We start from the raw sequence: 24,439 nt of genomic DNA, 5'->3' as shown, positions 1-24,439 counted from the left end.
GTACGGAGAGTCGTACCGAGAGTCGTCCGGAGTGTCATACGGAGAGTCGTACGGAGAGTCGTACCGAGAGTCGTAAGGAGAGTCGTACCGAGAGTCGTACCGAGAGTCGTAAGGAGAGTCGTACGGAGAGTCGTACCGAGAGTCGTACCGAGAGTCGTAAGGAGAGTCGTACCGAGAGTCGTACCGAGAGTCGTAAGGAGAGTCGTAAGGAGAGTCGTACGGGAGAGTCGTACAGAGAGTCGTAAGGAGAGTCGTCCGGAGAGTCGTACAGAGAGTCGTACCGAGAGTCGTAAGGAGAGTCGTACCGAGAGTCGTAAGGAGAGTCGTACGGAGAGTCGTACGGAGAGTCGTACGGAGAGTCGTAAGGAGAGTCGTACAGAGAGTCGTAAGGAGAGTCGTACAGAGAGTCGTAAGGAGAGTCGTACCGAGAGTCGTAAGGAGAGTCGTACGGAGAGTCGTACGGAGAGTCGTACGGAGAGTCGTAAGGAGAGTCGTACGGAGAGTCGTACCGAGAGTCATCCGGAGTGTCGTACGGAGAGTCGTACCGAGAGTCGTCCGGAGTGTCGTATGGAGAGTCGTACCGAGAGTCGTCCGGAGTGTCGTACGGAGAGTCGTTAGGAGAGTCGTAAGGAGAGTCGTAAGGAGAGCTGTAAGGAGAGTCGTACGGAGAGTCGTACGGAGAGTCGTAAGGAGAGTCGTACGGAGAGTCGTACCGAGAGTCGTACGGGGAGTCGTAAGGAGAGTCGTACGGAGAGTCGTAAGGAGAGTCGTACCGAGAGTCGTAAGGAGAGTCGTAAGGAGAGTCGTACGGAGAGTCGTAAGGAGAGTCGTACCGAGAGTCGTACGGAGAGTCGTAAGGAGAGTCGTACGGAGAGTCGTAAGGAGAGTCGTAAGGAGAGTCGTAAGGAGAGTCGTACGGAGAGTCGTATGGGAGAGTCGTATGGGAGAGTCGTAAGGAGAGCCGTATGGGAGAGTCGTAGGGAGAGTCGTACGGAGAGTCGTAAGGAGAGTCGTACGGAGAGTCGTAAGGAGAGTCGTACGGAGAGTCGTATGGGAGAGTCGTAAGGAGAGTCGTACGGAGAGTCGTACCGAGAGTCGTAAGGAGAGTCGTAAGGAGAGTCGTAAGGAGAGTCGTACCGAGAGTCGTAAGGAGAGTCGTACGGAGAGTCGTATGGGAGAGTCGTATGGGAGAGTCGTAAGGAGAGTCGTATGGGAGAGTCGTAGGGAGAGTCGTACGGAGAGTCGTAAGGAGAGTCGTACGGAGAGTCGTAAGGAGAGTCGTACGGAGAGTCGTAAGGAGAGTCGTACGGAGAGTCGTACGGAGAGTCGTACCGAGAGTCGTACGGAGAGTCGTACGGAGAGTCGTACGGAGAGTCGTACGGAGAGTCGTACCGAGAGTCGTACGGAGAGTCGTAAGGAGAGTCGTACGGAGAGTCGTACGGAGAGTCGTAAGGAGAGTCGTACGGAGAGTCGTACGGAGAGTCGTACGGAGAGTCGTATGGGAGAGTCGTAAGGAGAGTCGTACGGAGAGTCGTAAGGAGAGTCGTAAGGAGAGTCGTAAGGAGAGTCGTAAGGAGAGTCGTAAGGAGAGTCGTATGGGAGAGTCGTAAGGAGAGTCGTAAGGAGAGTCGTATGGGAGAGTCGTAAGGAGAGTCGTAAGGAGAGTCGTACGGAGAGTCGTAAGGAGAGTCGTCCGGAGAGTCAAAGACTTTTGTTTTTATAATCAGGCTCTCAAAAATTGTATAACATTTTTATTTAGATTTATCAGCCAATATATCGGTTATCGGCTTTCAAATATAAAGAATTATCGGTTATCGGTATCGCCCAACATTTTCATATCGGTGCATCCCTAATTGAATCATATGCATTATTCTTACACATTACCATGCAATATGGTAAATAATATCTTTATTGAGATGTAAATAGGCAAATTAGAGGCTGCAGGTTTCATAATGAATCTCCAGCTTTAGATCCTCGTTTCTGTTCTCGTAACATTAGTTTTGCTTCTCTTTCTCCATCAGTCTGTCTCTCGTCCGTCTTCCCTCGCTCTCTTTCCCGTCAGACGTTCCTCAGGCGACGTCAAACGCCAGTCAAATTTCTGTTTATGTTTCTATGGTGCTTTTTTTTTTACGCTGGTCTATTTTTGGCATCCTCCCCCGCGTCTGCATATGCAAATGTGCATCTGATAACTTCAGCCGTATTCAAACGAGCCGAGGACTCAGACCCGCTATTGTTCTCCACTGCACACGCTCATTTGAATAGTTGGATTACATTCACGGGGAAATAAACGAGAACAAGGCAGAAATGCTGCAGAAAATGCAGTAAAAGATCCAGTAAGGCTTAAAACAACCGAAACAATCTGTTCAAATAAAATAAATATGTTTTATCAACATTGATAATTAAATAGAGAGTGTCAGGCAATCATACTGTAATGTTGCCTTTAAAACACAGGTTTGTTGATATATATATATACAGTACATTAGGGCAATCATATATTAGGGCAATCATATATTAGGGCAATCATATTGTATGATCAATATTTATATATTGTATATATACAGTACATTAGGGCAATCATATATTAGGGCAATCATATATTAGGGCAATCATATATTGGGGCAATCATATTGTATGATCAATATTTATATATTGTATATATACAGTATATTAGGGCTGTCAAGCGATTCATATTTTTAATCTAATTAATTACATGATGGGGGGATTAATTAATCACAAATCAATTGCATATCAAATTTGGCTGAGAAATAACCCCCAAAAGATCATTTAATTGAGCATCAAATTCCATAAAAAAAATTTCGAAAGAAATATATATTTTTTATTCGACATAGAATTTATCTGTGGTTTTATGATAAACGACAACAATGGATGATTTCCATCTTTAAACTTTGTCATTTTAATATTTAAGATTGTTATACAGTATGTTGATGCAATACTGCATAGAATGAATGACTGAGATATTGTATTTTCAATGTAAACATGTTTTCCAACTTTTGTTTTCAATAAACTAAAATATCTTGAAGTATGATGACGTGTGTGACATTTATGGCACTGAATCTGTTCCAGGCGAAGCTTTCTGAATGAAAGCTCTGTATTACAGTGACAGCCAAAGAGTGTGTGTGTGTGTGTGTGTGTGTGTGTGTGTGTGTGTGTGTGTGTGTGTGTGTGTGTGTGTGTGTGTGTGTGTGTGTGTGTGTGTGTGTGTGTGTTCGTCATCTAAATCCCCAAAGGAATGCAGTGCAGTCTCCATAGCAACCGTGAGGAAATGTCTTGATTTGGATTTATTTGAATGCGTGTCGGTCTCGTTCTTCTTTCATATCGACTCCATACATGTTTGTGTCTGTCTCCGCATGTGTGGACTTGCTAATGAACGGCAAGCAGGGATTCCTGCCATTCTCCACTGGCTGCTGGAGGGCATGTTGGTTCCAGTTTAGAAACGGGTGGATTTAGTTAAAAAGTGAAAGCTTGAGACAATCAAACAAATGAGGAACTTGGGTTTGTTCTTTTACTCAAACAGAAACCATCATTTTAAGTGAAGTTACGGTCAAACACAGGCCACTCATGGAGAAAAATCATTCAAGTGTATCTTTCATGTATGTGATATATTGGTGTGTGTGTGTGTGTGTGTATATGTGTGCTCTTGTTTTTATTACATTGTGAGGCTGTATGAATTCAGTGTTATTAAAGACTCTTTAAATAAAGTAAGGAGCTGAATGTTAGTATTAATGAAGCATGTTAAATATGAAGCTGCAGTTCATTTCTTTCACTGGCAATTATGAAATTATGAAGCCACGTCATTATAGCTGTAGACGTCTTCATATGTCAATTCGTAAGAGAATGATGTAGTGTATGTAATTAAAATGTAATGTACTGTGCTTCAAGTGCAGTTATTTACAACAACTATCATTAGCATTACATTTACAGTCCTCTCTGACAGAATACAACAGTTCTGGATGAGATACAGAGTTTTTAAAGTCCCCCTCAACAATTATATCCCTTAAAACTCATCTTTGAACACCAAAATTACATATTTAAGCGTTTTTTCCTTGAAAAGGATGTCTTCATGTCTTATAATATCTTGAATGTAACTCGACACCCTTGCCTCATTTAGTATGTGCGGTTCTATGAATATGCAAATGAGCCCCGCCTCCACTCACTCCCTCAGCTCAGAGATCCACTGGTTGACGATCACACGTTGATCTGATTGGTTACAAGGTCGTTTGTGACGTCAGAAACACCAGCGATTTCAAACCGTGTTTTTGAGACTGTCTTTGGTTCACTGCAGTTTTAAGCAGAAAATACTCAGCAATGCTGTCGACTTATGAACTTACACATGGTGTGTCTTAAAGCATATTAAACACACCACATAGACACATAAACAATGTGATCTTCAACCAGTGGATCTCTGAGTTGAGTGAGTGAGTGGAGGCGGGGCTCATTTGCATATTCATAGAACCACGTATACTAAATGAGGTGTCGAGTTACATTCAAGATATTTTAAGGCATGAAGGATTCTTTTCAAGGAAAAAACTTTTAAATATGTAATTTTGGTGATCAAAGATGAGATTTAAGGGATACAATGATTGACTACAGGGGGACTTTAAATATTATGGTGTGTGTTTGCTCCTAAAGCTTCTTTTTGAGTGTTAGATGATGTTTATAACTCTGTCGATCGTACCACTCAAAACTCGCTCATTAGTATGAAATGTCATTACTGATAATAGGCCTCTGTACCAATTAAAAATGCATCTGATTGACTTTGAAAACTGATTATAATAAAACCCAAAGCTGTCTAATGCCACACGGATGGTTATAAGTATGTTCTTCTGCCAGCAAAGTATATGACAGTACAAGAAGCGCTTGTAAATCGTCCTCATTATTGAGGCCTTTAAACGCTCATTATCTTGTCTTCATGAGCTCTTCTATCTCTCTTAACATGAGGAGACACGCAGACAGGTGTAATTACCAGAGCAACCTCTGCTTTCCTTCTCTGCACGTCTGAGACTCTGTACAACAGCGTGTACTGGCTATCCATCCAATATGGATATGCGAATATTACCCATTGTATGATGGGTAAAATGTGCATGAACGACATAAGCCATGTTTCCATCCACCTATTTCAATGCGAATTTTAGGATATTGCATAAAGAAAACTGCTGGATGGAAATGCCAGAATGCACATGAACTCTAAAAATGTGAATAAAAAAACAACAACACATGCATTCAATTGAGTCAGATAATTGTTTATCCGATTAGATGACATGCACATAAACTATAATGTAAACAAATTTACCGAATAAATTCATCGATGTGCTTCAATTTTGGTAACGCTTCCTTTTACAGTACTTACGTGTACTTACAGTGTACTTACCTAGAAAGTACTGGCTAATATAAGGTAAGTACATGGGTTAGGGATAGGTTCAGGGTTAGTATCTAGTTATTACCCAGTAATTATAATTACTATAACAAGTACATGGGTAACAGGACTGTAAAAGGAAGCGTTACCTCAATTTTCCCTAGTGATATTTAGCGCCTGCTCTATACGCAAATGTTTTATGCAACTTTCCAGCTTATGCGCGAAATCAACTAGACACTGTGCAAAGACATTTTTTGGAACGTTTACATCAAAAAACGAATAAAAAGCGGCACAAAACTGTGTGAACAACTATCCGTCACTGTACACAACACAGAGTAAAACAAGTTTCCCATCATCAGCAGAAAACGGCCAGATATTTAGCAGTATTTTCCTTAAAACGTGACTCTAAACGCTCATAATTCCTGTGAAAGGAACTACTGTAACAATTCAAGCTGAATCGAATCCATCAACAGAGAAAAATAAATACATCAACTACAAGGTTAGTACTAAACATACAGTAGATTTGTGAATGGAGAGTATTGGGTTACATTACATAACACTGATATTTCCACTGAACTCTCGGCGAGGCTCCTGAGGAAGCCAGCGTCTCGGATATGAACACACACGAGGAGAAGTTCACCCATGCTTGACACTGAAACCATGTGGGAAGAAGAAATGCCAGGAAAAACAGAGTTTGGATACAGTGAGACGGGGATCTTTGAGGGAAATATCTCACGGTTTGCCTGTTTTTAGACAAGCTTTGGTGAAATATAACCAATGCAAACATTTGTTTGTGTAACTGCAGCATGTGTGTGTGTGTACGAGTGCATGAGTGTGTGTGTGTGTGTGTGTGTGTGTGTGTGTGTGTACGAGTGCATGAGTGTGTGTGTGTGTGTGTCTGTGTATGTATGCATGAGTGTGTGTGTGTGTGTGTGTGTACGAGTGCATGAAGCGGAGAGCGTCACATATTCAGATCTATTTCAATATAAAAGTGGATTTGTGTTGCATTTGTCACACACCTGCTAACAAATTACTGTACCATTATGAGAATAAGCAGAAGGATTAGTCATAAGCTAAGTTTGAAACATTGAAAAAAATAACTTGTCGGATTTATTTGATAAAATCCTCGTAACACATTTTAAGTCAAATGTACTGTTTCTGCTCTGCTCAACACGCCTGTTATTATCAAGTCAAATCTACTTACTATTGAACTAAACATTCATTTGATGTTGAATTGACACTTAACATTTAATTTAAGTAATTAAGTCAATTAAATTATTTAATTTTACATTTAGAGTTTATTAAGTAACATCTACTATAATTTGACAAAATTAACTTTTTACTCAAACAATATAAAATTTAATTTAACCACACTTTTAAAGTGTATACTTTACTTAGAAAAATCTTAGTAAATAATACAATATTGCTAATTTGTCATGCCCCAGTGCATGATGGGAACACCAGTATTAGTAAAGTTGAGTAGGATTTACTTAATTTTATATCGTTGAGATTTGTGCTTTAATTTCGACAAGCTTGATTTGAGTACAAATACAGGATTTACTTTGTTTTTTTTTATTCTTGACTGAAACTTATTCATGTTGACATTACATTTGTTTTTTTCTGTAGCAAAAGAATCATTATTATCAGTAAAGGATCGACTTATACATGTGTAATGTAAAATGCGTGTATGTTTGTGTGCCGTGGGATTTACCCAAAGAAAACCCATTCATCTTTACTGGACCCAAATATAGCAAACAAAACATGTCCATGTGTTCCAGGGAGCGTGTGAACATTAATAGAACTGGGTCTGTTCTAGCGTTTGTGCTTCCAGGACATTTTTACTTAATTGGCTCTGAACTGAATTCCCGAGACCTGAGCAATCATTCCATCAATTCATCATCTTCTTTAGTTTAAGTGCATGACACATTTTCACCAGCTATTTAAGAGTTTTGAATAACATTTCAATGGCACTTCTCTGATCTTCTCTTGTGGTTCGTTAAAGTATGTATTAATTTGAATATTCATACAATATCAATCTAAAAGACCACCTGTGCAATCCATCTGGAGAATGCATCAGACTTCATGTTCAAAATAAAGGGCCAAAAAAATCTGAGGCAACCAGACGCAGACTGTTCATCTCTCTAAACTGGAGGCCCACACGCTCTTCTGATTGGCTGTGATTAATGATAGATTTAGTTATGAATTGCAGAGAGACTCCGCCCACAAGCTCTTCTGATTGGCTGTGATTAATGATAGATTTAGTTATGAATTGCAGAGAGACTCCGCCCACACACTCTTCTGATTGGCTGTGATTTATGATTGATTTTGTTGCGAGTACAGTGCGTTTACAGAGAGACTCCGCCCACACGCTCTTCTGATTGGCTGTGATTTATGATTGATTTAGTTACGAATCGCAGAGAGACTCCGCCCACACGCTCTTCTGATTGGCTGTGATTTATTATTGATTTAGTTACGAATCGCAGAGAGACTCCGCCCACACGCTCTTCTGATTGGCTGTGATTTATGATTGATTTAGTTACGAGTTGCAGAGAGACTCCGCCCACACGGTCTTCTGATTGGCTGTGATTTATGATAGATTTAGTTACGAGTCGCAGAGAGACTCCGCCCACACGCTCTTCTGATTGGCTGTGATTTATGATAGATTTAGTTACGAGTCGCAGAGAGACTCCGCCCACACGCTCTTCTGATTGGCTGTGATTTATGATTGATTAAGTTGCGAGAGCAGTGCGTTTGCAGAGAGACTCCGCCCACACGCTCTTCTGATTGGCTGCGATTTATGATTGATTAAGTTGCGAGAGCAGTGCGTTTGCAGAGAGACTCCGCCCACACGCTCTTCTGATTGGCTGTGATTTATGATTGATTAAGTTGCGAGAGCAGTGCGTTTGCAGAGAGACTCCGCCCACACGCTCTTCTGATTGGCTGTGATTTATGATTGATTAAGTTGCGAGAGCAGTGCGTTTGCAGAGAGACTCCGCCCACACGCTCTTCTGATTGGCTGCGATTTATGATTGATTAAGTTGCGAGAGCAGTGCGTTTGCAGAGAGACTCCGCCCACACGCTCTTCTGATTGGCTGTGATTTATGATTGATTTAGTTACGAGTCGCAGAGAGACTCCGCCCACACGCTCTTCTGATTGGCTGTGATTTATGATCGATTAAGTTGCGAGAGCAGTGCGTTTGCAGAGAGACTCCGCTCACACGCTCTTCTGATTGGCTGTGATTTATTATTGATTTAGTTACGAGTCGCAGAGAGACTCCGCCCACACGCTCTTCTGATTGGCTGTGATTTATGATTAATTAAGTTGCGAGAGCAGTGCGTTTGCAGAGAGACTCCGCCCACACACTCTTCTGAGTATAAAAGGCTTTAATAATCCACAAGGCAAATTCCAACTCAGATAAGCAGTCCAACACACTCACACACGGATGAGACCCGACACTGAAACTCAAACAGAGCTGAACTTAAGTAGAGATAACAAGACACACACACTTAAACATAATGATGAGATCAAATGAATAATCAAGACAACTAGATTTTTTCCTGACACGTACCGGGATATGACCAGTTCTTTTTTTATGTTTTTAGGCTCTCGTTTAATGTGATTATTCTCTTATCAAAGCTTTGGGATCTCCTGTAGAATCCGCTTATTTTGCTCCTCGCTGTCTCGGACATCTATAACATGGTTCTCTCTCAAGTTTACACTGCTTTCCCAACATTACCGATTAAAGATCCCACTAACTGAAACTACAACCGTGTCAGTGGACTCTGTCCTCGGATCAGGTCAACGACCTCGGAGAAGCTTTCACACACACACACACACACTAGGGGTTGAACGACTTCAGATTTTTTGAAGTCGACTGTTATGACATCAAAGTCGAGTCGACGTCGACTAGTCGATGACGTCATTCATAAAAACACAAGAGATGGGACTGCTTTGCAACATGCCACAATTTGCAATTAATTAACAGAAAATTATACAGATGCTGACAGACAGCTCATAATGGTGCCGTTTACACCTGGTCACTTCATGTTTTTTTACTGATCTGATTTATCAAAACGATTCCATTTAGCCTACACCTGGTCACATAAATATGTTTTCGCAAAACAGATATAAATCCGATCTTCAAACAACGTGCTATGCAGATTTAACGGAGTTCACGTCACCGAGAGCAACAATGAGCTGCATTTTATTGATCATCAGCTAATTTCAAAATCAAAGACCGCAATAAGAGAGACAACACTGATAAGATCATTTTGTTTCTTTACTTTTAATGAAGATGATTGTGTGTTAAGCGTCTGCGACTTACTTTCACTTTGATTTGCGATAGTTTGCACGTTGGCTTGATGAATAGATGCTCGAGCTGCTCATCTGCGGCGATGCGTGTTGCCATAGCTTCATCGCTATAATACGCTCTCACATGTTTATTTTTAGCATTGTTGGGAGAAGTCCAATTTACATATGTGGTTTCAACAACCAGATGCATTTACACTTGTCCAGTTTCGTCTGTTAAGCGGCCCAGATCTCCTCCTGAAGCGGTTTGAGCGATCGGATTTAAATCCGTCTCGAGTGCGTTTCGGAGGGCATTTACACCTGGTCTTTTCACGATCGGATATAGCTATCAGATCACAGAAACACATGAAGTGCCCTGGTGTAAACAGCCCGCAGTTACATCATCATTTAGGATGAAAGAAAAGGGAAAAAAAAGCTATAAATTCACATCTGTGCCTTAGTGATGCGCAGATCCAAGTAATACAAAATAATATTCCAATTAATTGCTGGTGAATTAGCTACATCATTAATATGTTTAAATAAATAAATGAAAAAAAAATGTTTTAATGATTTTAATAAAGATACTGAACTCTCATTTCCGGTAAAACAGTGAGCGTGCGTCATGCTTTTACTTTCGTTTTCAACAATATCTAGTGTTAGGTTAGTAAAGTATTTACACACACTTGATGTAGGCTACCAATGCTGCTTTCTTGCTGCAATGACCCTCTGGGCTCTTCATCTGTTGTCGTCTGCAACATGTTAGTATCAAAAGTAGCGCAATCATAGTGTCACATGATCAACGCGACTAGTCGACGTCAAGCTTAAAGCGTCGCGGTATTTCATTAAGGTCGACAAGTCGACTAATCGACTAGTCGGTTCAACCCCTAACACACACACACACACACACACACACACACACACACACACACACACACATGTTCTGACCCTGGTAATCATGACAGAAACAACTTTATAAATGAAACTAGAAATGACCATGCCTGAGCACTAGGGGTGTCACAATATATCGCAATACCAAAAATGCAACAATATATATTGTGGATAGTTCACCCAAAATAAAAATGTTTAGTGTCAGTATTACATTAAACTACTATATACAATGTTGAATATAATGTATAATAATGCAATGTGGGAATATGTGTGTCCTGATAATGCCAAATGTCTGATGTTACCAGTAAAAGTGACAACATTATTTTAAATATATCTAGAAAGAGTGCAAGCATATTCATCTTCAGAATCATGAATATTGTTATTCTGGTGTCTCTATTGTCCTGTGCTTTGGGTTTCAGCACCAAGTCCAAGAATATTCATTTACACACACAATGTAATATCAAATTTAGCATTTTAATCAACAGTCCTTATTTTTACCGGGCAGAGGAGATTGGCGTCGCGCTCACTATCGGATGAAGGCAGGGCCGATAGGGAAATAATCTGAGCCCTGAACGGGGTACCAATCGCCTTCGGGACATAGCCATGTCTAGGTTTGAGAATGACAACAGAATCATTCGGACCAAACTCGAGACACGCGGCGCTGGATGAGAGCGCGTGAAGATCCCCCACGCGTTTTACTGAGGACAGAGCCGTCAGAAAAACGGTTTTGAGCGAGAGGTATTTTAGGTCCACAGACTCGAGCGGTTCGAACGGGGGTGCTTTCATAGCTTCGAGAACTATAGAAAGATCCCAGATAGGAACCGAAGGGGGGCGCGGAGGGTTCATCCTCTTAGCTCCCCTGAGGAAGCGGATGACTAACTCGTCTTTGCCCAGGGACTGAGCGCGTCGGGGTTCAGAGAACGCCGCGACGGCTGCCACGTAAACCTTGAGAGTGGAGGGGGACCTGCCCTTGTCCAGCATCTCTTGAAGGAAAACAAGCAAAGACGGCACCTCGCATGACCGTGGGTCCAGATGTTTGTCGGTGCACCATTTTGAGAACACAGACCATTTAGACGCATAGAGCCTTCTCGTGGAAGGTGCTCTAGCCTGTATGATAGTGTTTCTTACTCCTTCTGGCAAATCGACGAATAGTCGTTGATCACCCATGCATGTAGCGCCCAGCGCTGTGGATGGGGGTGCCAGATCGTGCCGCGAGCTTGAGAGAGGAGATCTGCTCTGACTAGGATGGGCCACGGGGCTGTCTGTGACAGCTGAGTGAGCTCCGGAACCCAATTCTGACTCTCCCAACGCGGGGCTATGAGGAGCACCGAGTGGCGTGTGTCCCTGATCCTCTGAATTACCTGTGGTAGCAGAGCGATCGGAGGGAATGCATAGAGCGGGCGGCGAGGCCATTCCTGGGCTAGCGCGTCCTCGCTCCTTGAGAAAAATATTGGGCAGTGAGCGTTCTCTTCTGACGCGAAGAGGTCCACCTCTGCTCTGCCGAATAGCCGCCACAGTATTTGGACCGTTTGTGTGTTCAGGGACCATTCTCCTGAGGAGATGAGGTTCCTGGACAGTATGTCTGGACCGTCGTTCAGATGGCCCGGCACATGCGTCGCTCTGAGCGAGAGCAGGCGGCTCTGAGACCAAACTAAAATGCGGTGTGTCAGTAGGAAGAGATTCCTGGACCTGACACCGCCCTGACGGTTGAGATAGGAGACCACAGCCATGTTGTCCGAACGGATCAGGACGTGGTGTCCCCGAATGAGCGGGAGGAAGCGCGAAAGCGCGTTCTCGACCGCAAGCATTTCCAGACAGTTTATGTGTAGGGGGCTTTCCTGTGTCGACCAATGGCCGAAGGCCGGTGAGCCCTCGCAGACTGCACCCCAACCCGTGTTGGATGCATCTGTCGAGATGACCTTTCGGCGGGAAAAGGTCCCCATCGTGACGCCCTGTCGAAACCATTCTGCTACTGTCCATGGCTGTAGCGCCGTGAGACATGTCTGCGTAACTCTGATCAGCTGGCGGCCCGTGTTCCACGCGCGGTGGGGTACACGGCTGTTTAACCAAAGCTGAAGCGGACGCATGTGCAGAAGGCCCAGCTGAAGCACAGCGGAGGCTGAGGCCATGTAACCCAGCATCCTCTGAAAAATTTTCAGAGGTGAGCGGGTGCCCATCTGAAACGAGGCGGCCAGTCGCTGTACACTGCGCGCGCGCTGTGTAGACAGGCGAGCCGTCATCGTGACCGAGTTCAAATCTATTCCTAGAAAGGAAATCGATTGACTGGGTTGAAGGGAGCTCTTTGTCCAGTTGACAGAGAGGCCCAGCATTTTCAGATGGTCGAGGAGAACTGCGCGGTGCGACAGAAGCTCCGTCTGTGATTGGGCCAAAATCAGCCAGTCGTCCAGATAATTCAATATGCGCAGCCCCTGGCTCCGCAGGGGGGCGAGCGCCGTATCCATGCACTTCGTAAATGTGCGGGGCGCCAGGGATAAGCCGAACGGGAGAACGGCGTATTGATAAACATGACCCTCGAAGGCGAAACGTAAGAATGGCCTGTGACGGGGATTTATCTGGATCTGAAAATAGGCGTCTTTCAGGTCTAGAGAGATGAACCAGTCCCCCTGGCGCACCTGCGCGAGGAGTTTCCTGGTAGTGAGCATCTTGAACGGTCTCTTCATGAGCACTTTGTTCAAAGACCTGAGATCTAAAATCGGTCTGAGGCCGCCGTAAAACCCCGACTCGGTCATAGATGGTGGGACTCTCTCTATGGCGCCCTTTTGCAACAGCGTCGCAATTTCTGAGCGGAGCGTGCCTGCGGCCAGCGGGCTGACAGTAGATTCGAGCCGCGCGCGCGCACGAGGCGGGCGGCGGCGAAACTGTAGCAGATAGCCGTTCTTTATAATGCTTAGTACCCACGGGGAAATGCCTGGAATGGCTTCCCACGCTTTGGAGCATGCGGCTAGTGGCCGAATGGCTATATCGCCCTGATTGCTGCACATAGCGGGCTGGACACAGTGTGTGGGCGCGCTTTGAATGTGTGTGGCAACGGGATTTGCACTCAGAGAGGAGTCTATGGGCCGTGAAACAGAGCGAGCAGAGAGGGGACACGCGCACGAGCTCGTGGGCGTGTTTATGTTCTCTGATATTAGAGCGGGCTGTGCCAGTTTCATGTGATGGGGCTCTGATAGAGACACGGGATATGTTATGCTTGTGTGTATGGGTGAGCACATGATTGTGGGCAATTTTTCTACACAACTGGCAAATTTTCTCTTTTTGAGATTTCTCTGGGTAGCCGTAAAAACGGCTTTTTGTCGCTCGCAAGCGGGCTGGGACACCGGCTTGTTTGTGGCGGTCAACACTACAGCAGTCGGCGAAACAACGGGGACTGGCAGAGGGCGAAGCTTTGACGGCGGTCCGGCCGCAGCGGGAGAGCGCCGTCGTTTTCTTGACTTTGCTAGGCAGACTTCTGATGATCAGGCTTCAGCGTGATCTTAGGTCGCGGGCCTCGTGGGGGCGGCGGTCTGCGGCGGCTGTCAGAGCGAGAGCGAGGGCGGCCGCCCTGTCTGCGCTGGGCTGTTTGAGTCTGCGGAGGGGGGGCGCTGTGGTGGAGCTCTGGCAGGAGGCTCGCGAGAGCGGCCCGCGGAAGAGCTAGCGCGGCGGGGCAGAAACAAATTCATCGCCTGAGTAGCTTTCTGGACCTCAGAAAAGCGATCGACGATTCCCGTGACAGCAGATCCAAAAAGGCCCGTCGGGGAGAGGGGCGCGTTAAGAAACGCGGCGCGCTCAGAATCTCCCATGTCGGCGAGCGTGAGCCATAAGTGTCTCTCGGCAACACAAAGGCTGGCCATGCATCTCCCCAGAGCTTGTGCGGCGACTTTAGTGGCGCGAAGGGCGAGGTCCGTAGCACTTCTCAGATCCGTGACAGCGGGGGAGGGGTTTCTACCGCTTTCGGCCCACTCACGGAGAATATCGCTCTGTAATACTTGGAGGACAGACATAGAATGTAGCGCTGCGGCGGCCTGACCGGCGGCGGCGTAGGCGCGAGCATGAAAGCTCGAGGTCGCTCTGCAAGCTTTCGAAGGAAGCGTGGGGGAAGAGCGCCATCTAGCAGAGGGCGGGCAGAGGTGTGCGGCGACCAAGTCCTCAACGGGCGGCATGGCTGAGTAACCTTTTTCGGCGGCTCCGTCCACCGAGCGCAGCGAGGCGGATATATCGGAGCGGTTTCTAGCCGAGAGCGGGGCATTCCAGGACTTCGTCAGCTCTGTGTGAAGTTCAGGCAGGAATGGGGCGGCCCGGTTGCACGCGGGGGTCGAGCGCCGATGAAAAAAGCTGCCGTCCATCCGGTTCGGGCCTGCTCGGGTGGAGGAGACCACTCGAGACCGAGGCGTTCGACGGCCTGTGAGAGGAGGCGCATTAGTTCCTCCTCTATCCCGGCGCGGATCCCCGCCGACTCTCTCGTGGATCCGAGAGATGACCATTCTTCACTGTCTGATGCGAGCAGTGAACAGGAGTCCTTCTCCTCCGCGGCGTCATCGGAAGCGACAGAGCGGCCACTCGGCGGCAACTGTATGTCCGGCAGGGGCGGGGAGGGAGAGCGAGAAGCGGGAAGCGGCGGCGGCGGCCCGCATGGTTCCGCAGGGGGCTCCGGCGGCCTCTGGGAGCGGCGTTTCTTCTTACGCGGCGAAGAGGGAGGCGGCGCGGGAGCGGATTTTGCTGCCAGAAGTCGTGCCCGCAGGGACGACAACGGCAGGCTCTCACAGAAGTCGCATCCTCCATCCGCGAGGGCGAGTTCTGCGTGCTCGAGTCCCAGGCAGAGAGCGCAGATGACATGGCGGTCTCCGTCCTCGAGACGAGCGCGGCAAGAGCCGCAGGAAAAACGAGACATCTTTAAAAAGACGCTCGGCTCTTTTAGATATAAATAGAGAAAAGAGAAGGATACAGTCGTCGGATGGCGCTAGCTTGCAGGGCGGCTGAAGGTGGCGAAGACGGCCGGCTTCTTCAGGGTCCGGGAGCTCGCTAGAGTGATGCCTTCTCGACGGCGACGGCTTTTCTCAGGACAGCAGAAGCGTGCAGCTTGCTGAAGATGAAATGAATCAACATATAAGCCTGGGAGAGACTGTTATATACACCATAGCCACGCCCATTCTGGCGGGCCATGACGCAATGAGCGCGCGGGCGCCTCTCATTGGAAGCGGGTTCAGCCCCGCTCTCCCATAGGCTTAAGCAGTTCTCTCTGAGCGAACCAATGAGCTGCTAGCTAGCCTGCTCTAGGTCTGCCGCAGAGGAACTGCGTTGTCAATGGATACAAATTATGAAATAATTTTTTGGCTTCAATATCTCAGCAAAGATGAATCTTTCCCGCAGCGTAAGCTAGCTTACGCAATACGAGAGAACCTCTCGTAAGAGAACCCAAAATTCCTGTCTAAAAAAATTAGCATTTCATGAAAAGGGTCTCTAAACGAGCTATTAACCTAATCATCTGAATCAACTAATTAACTCTAAACACCTGCAAAAGATTCCTGAGGCTTTTAATAACTCCCAGCCTGTTTCATTACTCAAACCGCAATCATGGGTAAGACTGCCGACCTGACTGCTGTCCAGAAGGCCATCATTGACACCCTCAAGCAAGAGGGTAAGACAGAAAGAAATTTCTGAACAAATAGGCTGTTCCCAGAGTGCTGTATCAAGGCACCTCAGTGGGAAGAAAAGAGTGTGGCAAAAAACGCTGCACAACGAGAAGAGGTGACCGGACCCTGAGGAAGATTGTGGAGAAGGACCGATTCCAGACCTTGGGGGACCTGCGGAAGCAGTGGACTGAGTCTGGAGTAGAAACATCCAGAGCCACCGTGCACAGGCGTGTGCAGGAAATGGGCTACAGGTGCCGCATTCCCCAGGTCAAGCCACTTTTGAACCAGAAACAGCGGCAGAAGCGCCTGACCTGGGCTACAGAGAAGCAGCACTGGACTGTTGCTCAGTTTTGCATGTCATTCGGAAATCAAGGTGCTAGAGTCTGGAGGAAGACTGGGGAGAAGGAAATGCCAAAATGCCTGAAGTCCAGTGTCAAATACCCACAGTCAGTGATGGTCTGGGGTGCCATGTCAGCTGCTGGTGTTGGTGCACTGTGTTTTATCAAGGGCAGGGTCAATGCAGCTAGCTATCAGGAGATTTTGGAGCACTTCATGCTTCCATCTGCTGAAAAGCTTTATGGATATGAAGATTTCATTTTTCAGCACGACCTGGCACCTGCTCACAGTGCCAAAACCACTGGTAAATGGTTTACTGACCATGGTATTACTGTGCTCAATTGGCCTGCCAACTCTCCTGACCTGAACCCCATAGAGAATCTGTGGGATATTGTGGAGAGAAAGTTGAGAGACGCAAGACCCAACACTCTGGATGAGCTTAAGGCCGCTATCGAAGCATCCTGGGCCTCCATAACACCTCAGCAGTGCCACAGGCTGATTGCCTCCATGCCACGCCGCATTGAAGCAGTCATTTCTGCAAAAGGATTCCTGACCAAGTATTGAGTGCATAACTGAACATAATTATTTGAAGGTTGACTTTTTTTTGTATTGTATTAAAAACACTTATTTTATTGGTCGGATGAAATATGCTAATTTTTTGAGACAGGATTTTGGGGTTTTCATGAGCTGTATGCCAAAATCATCAGTATTAAAACAATAAAAGACCTGAAATATTTCAGTTGGTGTGCAATGAATCTAAAATATATGAAAGTTTAATTTTTATCATTACATTATGGAAAATAATGAACTTTATCACAATATGCTAATTTTTTTAGAAGGACCTGTAGATGTGTGTGTGTGAGTGCATGTGTGTGTATATATATGTGTGTGTGTGAGTGCATGTGTGTGTATATATATGTGTGTGTGTGAGTGCATGTGTGTGTATATATATGTGTGTGTGTGAGTGCATGTGTGTATATATATGTGTGTGTGTGAGTGCATGTGTGTATATATATGTGTGTGTGTGAGTGCATGTGTGTGTATATATGTGTGTGTGTGTGTGTGTGAGTGCATGTGTGTGTATATATGTGTGCGTGTGAGAGTGCATGTGTGTGTATATATGTGCGTGTGTGAGTGCATGTGTGTGTATATATGTGTGTGTGTGAGTGCATGTGTGTGTATATATGTGTGTGTATATGTTGCTTTTTGGTCAAACAGGAAAAGAGTTCTCCCTGATCACTATGATGACTATGATGTTTTAGGGGCTTTCGAACCAGAGGAATGTTTTCATAGTTCCTATAGGCTAACTAGTATCGGAAGTACGATACTGGGAATGATTTTAGTTATAGGAACACATTTTGGGGAACTTAATAAGCTCCTGCTTCAGAGTCGGGTCTAAACCAGCACTATAGGAAGGAACCACCAGTGACGTAAGAGTACTTCGACTGGCCGAGCGCACGTGAAACACCAGCACCCGCCATTTAAAAAAAAATGTGTAAACATGCAGATTATAGCCTATATATTTACTCCACAAACTAACTCGATAGATGGATCGACGCTGAAGTCCAGGCACTTCTTAACCGTTACACTACCCAGACTGCAACATAGTGTCGGCCCACATCTGGTACATGTGAAATCCACACTAACGACATTGGGCATTAACGACACGGCAAACGTCCCTGTGTGAAGCCCCTGATGTCTAAAGATGTGAATATATCGCATACAGGAACACTATCAACGGTGAAATGAATCTGCAGCAGTCAGGAGGTACAAGTCAGAGCTCTTCAAGTTGTTTACGTTGATTATTACTGTAATGTTACGTGCTTTGAGGTGTGCGGTCATGTGACGGCATCTCTCGTGATGCTTTGCAGACTCTGCTCTGGCTGTGTTCATGTGTTTTGGAGGAGGCGTAGGATCTTACGCTTTCAAAGCTATAGCTTGCTAATGCTAGTCTATACGAAACTGCACCCCGTATATTTAAAGTGACGGCAGCCTAATAAACCTGATGCTGTCGGTGTCATTAACGTTAATCAAACAACAAACGACCGATAAAATCACTCACTGACTAACTTCTGTATCTTTATAAGACTCAAATTACATTGAATTCATATAGAGAAGACTATGCTTGCCCTTTGACTATTCAATTTCGCCAGTATTTCTTACTATATGTTAAATAAACCCACTGTTCTTGAAAATCTTAGTTTGCTTTTATTGTATTGGTCCTATTGTTTGTAGTATTTGCTTCTTTTTTTGATAACTAGAATACAATTTTTATATATTGTTATCGTGAAATAAAATGTCTTATATCGTGGTGTGAGATTTTGGTCATATCGAACACCCCTACAACAAAAGTGCAAAAATAACAATTAGCAAATGATGTCTTTTGTCTCCAGTTTAAAGCCCTATCGCACTGGATTAGCATTACCTGGTGACCTCTAGTCATTTGTAATAATTGCGGAGGTTGTCTGTAATTTGTAAAGTAAAAATTCTCCCGCAAATTCGCCGAACACCGAGGTCTGTGGTAATATTAGTATATAATTATTGGGATAAATATTAGGATTTAATTTTTTCAAGGTTTTTGTTTCCTGTGTGCCTTTTTATCCATATTTCGTGAAGAATGGAGTGGTTTGATAGTATTTTGTGTGCTGGGTCATATCACTATACAATTTGCAGAAAGAGAAAGCTGAAAATCATCAGAAGCGCGAAAACAAAAAGAATGATTAGATGGAGATGATTGACATGTATAGCAGCGTGCGGCGAGGAACATTCTTCTGTTTATGATATATCATACAGCTAGACCTGTAATATTGACGAGACATGTCCAAGCAATAGCCTATTGACATCATATCCGGGAGATAAGTCAGTAAATCCGAGTAAAACCACAAGCTTCGCTAATCCCGTGCGAATGCGCCACACGAAATTCAGATGTGTGTGGGGGGAGGGGGTGATTACTAAATCACACGAGGTCCCCTGATAGGCCGTGAGACAGAGGGTTGATTGGTACCATTTTGAGGGATTAAACCGAATGGTGATTTTTGTGTAGGTATATGCCCTGTATTTGAAAAATGTGTGATAGCATTAGATTCAAGGTAGTTTTTGGTTATGGAGGACGATTTTCAAACATATGTCAAGAAAAAGGATAAATGAATTTATCTTTAAATACATTTTACATTTTTAAATTGTATAAAAATTTTATACATTTTTTTAATAAAAAAATTATAAAAGGATACATTTTTCTCTCTTGTAGTCACTGAACATCTTACCTTGAGGTAGGATGATATAAGTGTTGATTTCTAATGAAAGCTACCATGGATCGGATGCTATCACACATTTTCCAACACTAGAGATGTGTACCTTCATGAAAATCAAAAAAAAAATGTAATCCCTCAAAATGGTACCGGTAGCCCAAATTTGGGGTCCCGTCTCATGGCCTAAGATAGTACTAATCCAGAGCGAATAGGGTTTAAGTCATGTTCTGCGTGTGTTATGCTTCTAACGGAAACAATTACTTATTAAAGGTGTCCTCTTTAAAAGAGCCGAGATCACTTTCAGTTGACCCAAAATAAATGTGAACAATAACCCAGTCATCTTTGCATTCATATTGTACGTAGTTCATGGCACATTGAACATACTTTAAAGCAGAGTCATAATAACTCTCAGGTCCAAGTTTCAGTTCTCTTTTCTGGTTTTAAAAATAGTATAAAAGTACCCCACCCCATTACTTTCTTCCACAGGTTGACCTTCAGCTTTCCCTGTTAGATTCTCTTCAGATTCCTCAAGTGAGTGGTTTCTCCTTTACACAAAGGCCTGATTTCTTCCTCTATTAAAGACACAGTATGAGTCAATACAGGCACACGGGAGCCGTCCCACGCTTGCACTCAGCAAACATCTGCTCATGTGAAACACACACCGGCGCTGGCGATCTGCTACCGACACATCGACCCGTGAAGGGCCAGCGGTGAGCGAACGCTCTGCTCTATAACGCCGGCTCGAGCTTCTAAAGGTTGCGTTCAATTCCACTACAAGTGGTTATTTTAAGCGTTAAGCCGACTTTCACCATGATCAAAAGTAGCATTGAAATTAAAGGGATAGTTCACCCAAAAATTAAAAATCTGTCAGTTATTACTTGCCCTCATGTCGTTCCAAACCCGTAAGACCTTCAGAACACAAATGAAGATATTTGTGATGAAATCTGAGAGATTTCTGTCCCTCCATTGACAGGAACGTCATTGCAACTTTCAAGGCCCAGAAAGGTAGTAAAAACATTGTTAAAATACTCCATTTGCTGAATAATGTCGGATATCCAGAAGTTAAACAACAACCTTTGCTGAGTTTTGTTGGTGGCCGTGATGGGGTTCGGGAAAAGACATACATCACGACCAAACGCTAGCGATTGGTCATGGCAGATCCAATAGTTTTAAACTACAACAGAGTCCCCGCCTTCAAGGAAGCTAACGCTTGCTAACGCTAGCACCGCTAGGGAGCGGCCAGACTCTCTGTACAAATGAAATGTACGAGAGTCTGGTAGGAATATGCTAGCAATGACGTTGATGTCAATGGAGGGACAGAAACCTCTCGGATTTCATCACAAATATCTTCATCTGTGTTCTGGAGATGAACGAAGGTCTTACGGGTTTGGAACGACATGAGAGAGAGTAATTACTGACAGGATTTTCATTTTTGGGTGAACTATCCCTTTAAAATGAACAAAATTGAACCTATTTTACAAGAAGCAAAAGAATGAGCAGATCAGAAACATAAAGATGTGTAATTCCTGTGATAACGACTCGATATCACGATACGATATTATTGCGATACTCCAAGACATATGATAAAAGGTGAACACAAAATGTAATGTTGAATAAAATGGTACATTTGATATTACATTGTGCGTGTAAATTAATATTCTTGGACTTGGCGCTGAAACCCAAAGCACAGGACAAACACCAGAATAACAATATTCATAATTCTGGAGCTGAAAACACAGAATTATTTTATGTCGAATATGCTTGTGCTGTCACTGACTAGATATATTTATAATAATGTAGGCCACTTTTTACTGGTAACATCACACATTTGGCATTATCAGAACCACAAATATCCCCCCATTGCTTTATTATACATTATATTCAACATTATATATAGTAGTTCTGACACTAAAACTCTGAAAACTTGATTTTATTTTTCTCACAGTAATTTTTATTTTGGGCGAACTATCCACGATACATATTGATATTTTTATCAATAAAAATCATACATGTTTGAGCTTATTTTCTGCAATATAACCCAATAATATTAGATTTTTTGGATTATCTAAGCTGGCCTACAAAAATATGCCATCACTGCTATACTCTATGCCTTAACATGTTAGTAAGTTTCATTTTAAGCCCTAATCTGTGATCAGTGCTCTTTCTGATGTGAGCGGCCAAGCGTTATTTGCTGCAAAAATGGTTTATGGCTGTTTATGCATCAGTAAATTTCACAGTGTTATCATCTGTCATTTATATTGTAATTAAATAGCATTCAGAAAGCGATGAAAGAATGTTCCCTTTGCAATCTCTGGAGCTCAAGTCAATCACTGACAGCGAGTTGTGCACCGAAACTCCAGTTATAATCAATGATGCCGTTTACACACACACACACACACACACACACACACACACACACACACACACACACACACACACACACACACACACACACACACACACACACACACACACACACACACACACACACACACACACACACACACACACACACACACACACACACACACACACACACACACACACACACACACACACACACACACACACACACAATCTCTTATTTGCATTGTGTTCTGATGAAAGCATCTGTGATAGTGCAGAAGTGGCCAGAAATGCGCTCAAAACATGACTCTGATCAATGCAACGGGAGCGGATCTAAATATAATATTACTTTAAGGATTAGTTCATCTCAGAAGCGAATAGTAAAGATGAGTAACAATTTTGCACTACTTATTCCATATGCAAAGATAATACCCAATCATACCCGTTTACATTTAAGACTTAAGGGTCCATTTACGGCTAAAATCAGTGTAGAAATGTAAAAAAAAATTATTTTAATGCCTAAGGCTAATGGTTTGTCCAACCCAACCCCTGATATGAACAATATTAATAGCCTTTGCAACTATTTAAATAATATTATATTAAAAATGATTTTGTCACGTTTTATAGCTAACGTAAGACATTTGGCATTATCAGGACCCACAAATATTCCCCCATTGCATTATTATACATTATAATCAACATTATATATAGTAGTTTAATGTAGCGCTGACAACTTGAATTTGTTTTCACATAGTAATTTTTATTTTGGGTGAACTATCCACGATGCATATTGTTGCATTTTTGTATTGCGATATATTGTGACACGATACATGGTTACACCCCTATACACAAACACACCCATTTACATTTAAGACTTAAAAGATACGTGTCCATTTAGGGCCAAAATCAGTGTAGAAATGCAGTGCATGACCTCTTTAATGCGTCAGGCTAAAGGTTTGTTCAGCCCAACCCTGAGTATGAACAATATTAATAGCCTTTGCAACTATTTAATAAACACTTCAAGACCAAGGACAGTAAGCTGTGGTTTAGTACACGCAACCAAAAACCAATGACCAAACTGTGGTTAAAACCAAAACGCAACCCTCAATGAAACACTAGTGTGTATTACCTGTGTGTGTGCATGAGTGTAAGTCACACTACAGATGCAGTGAGAGTTCATCATGTCTCAGAGATACTCACCTCTGGCAGAAAGCTTTTTAGTGTTGATGATTTTGGCCGCATATTCCTGACCTGAAGAGATTTTCATACATCTTCTCACCACAGAAAATGCTCCTCTGGAAGTCGAAAAATACAATAAAACATACAATAAATTCAGATTTGTTTTATTTAGCTACTGCATGTCTTCACAGGATGCATCATTTTAAAGGTGCTCATGTAAGTTCCTCACTCAGAAAATAATATTGCGCTTTTAAAGAAATTATTTCTTATAATTTACTCTATTATTGGTTTTGTATACTTTCTAAAAGCAAACGAGAGCCTTGTGTTGAGTGGGTTAGGTTTGCATTTCTGTATACTCCTGCTTCTCAACATCAACACAACTCTGTTTAGGAAACATACAAACATGGGGGTTTATTGAAGGGGATTCTGCTAAAAAACAGCAGAATACTTAATTGTCTCTGTGAAAGTGTCACGAAAGAAGACTAACAGGTACAGAGGAACTAACAGGTAGATGTCAGTGCATTCAAACACCTCAGATTAAAGCGTAGACCTGCATTTAACTAATCTTTCTCAGTTTAACTTAATAATAATGTAACTTACTTCCCCAGTTCCTCGTACAGCTGATATTCGTCGGTGAACCTGGTGCAGGTTGTGGAAGCCATGCTGAGAATCTGAGCGCAAAAGTCAAATCTGCGGTCACTGAATCTCCTCAATGCAGAGCAAAAGTAAAGCTTTCAACAGTGGGAAGAAATGGAAAAGTCCAGGTCTGTCGAATCCTCTCTCGGGTGTGAGATACAGACTGACTCTGGTTTGACACTGTTTGAAGTTGAAGCGCCGCACCTCTTCTGATCAGAGATTCGCGAACGTGTTGTTCTTTTGAACCGGTTCGTTTTACCGATTCGATAGAACCGATTCGCAAAACGTGTGTAATGTATTCGAGTCTCAGGGGATTCATTGTTGTGAGCTATTATGGGCTGTTATCCATGCCTGAGATTCGTAACTTACGATTATATAAAAAAATAACTATTGTTACAAGACTCGAATTATGGAAAACATATATTGCCATAAGGGAAATAGGTTATATAGTTTTATTTCCCGAAAATTTTACAACCCAACATAAACACAATATTACATTTCGGAGAACTTTGCA

At 43.6% G+C, this 24,439-nt stretch overlaps 1 protein-coding gene across 15 annotated transcripts in view; it reads right to left on the bottom strand.

The window, feature by feature from the left end:
* Positions 1-24,169, bottom strand: part of camk2d1 (calcium/calmodulin-dependent protein kinase (CaM kinase) II delta 1) — a 381,234-nt gene extending 357,065 nt beyond the window's left edge. For 6 of the 15 annotated variants that reach the window (XM_056272318.1, XM_056272315.1, XM_056272317.1 and 3 more), the window contains exons 1-2: positions 23,890-24,166; positions 23,311-23,405 (exon numbers count right to left, since the gene is read on the bottom strand). In XM_056272318.1, coding sequence (XP_056128293.1) covers positions 23,311-23,405; positions 23,890-23,951 — 157 coding nt within the window. In that variant the 5' untranslated portion in view covers positions 23,952-24,166. Of the gene's footprint in view, positions 1-23,310; positions 23,406-23,889 lie in introns of all 15 variants that reach the window. The other 9 variants (XM_056272313.1, XM_056272328.1, XM_056272329.1 and 6 more) reach the window with 3 other exon arrangements.
* Between the last annotated feature and the right edge of the window lie 270 nt (positions 24,170-24,439).

Source organism: Rhinichthys klamathensis, unplaced genomic scaffold (assembly GCF_029890125.1).
Source record: "Rhinichthys klamathensis goyatoka isolate OS25496 unplaced genomic scaffold, OSU_Roscu_1.1 h1tg000334l_1, whole genome shotgun sequence".
In the NCBI taxonomy this organism is placed as follows: domain Eukaryota; kingdom Metazoa; phylum Chordata; class Actinopteri; order Cypriniformes; family Leuciscidae; genus Rhinichthys; species Rhinichthys klamathensis.
This window is presented reverse-complemented; position numbering and strand designations above follow the sequence as displayed.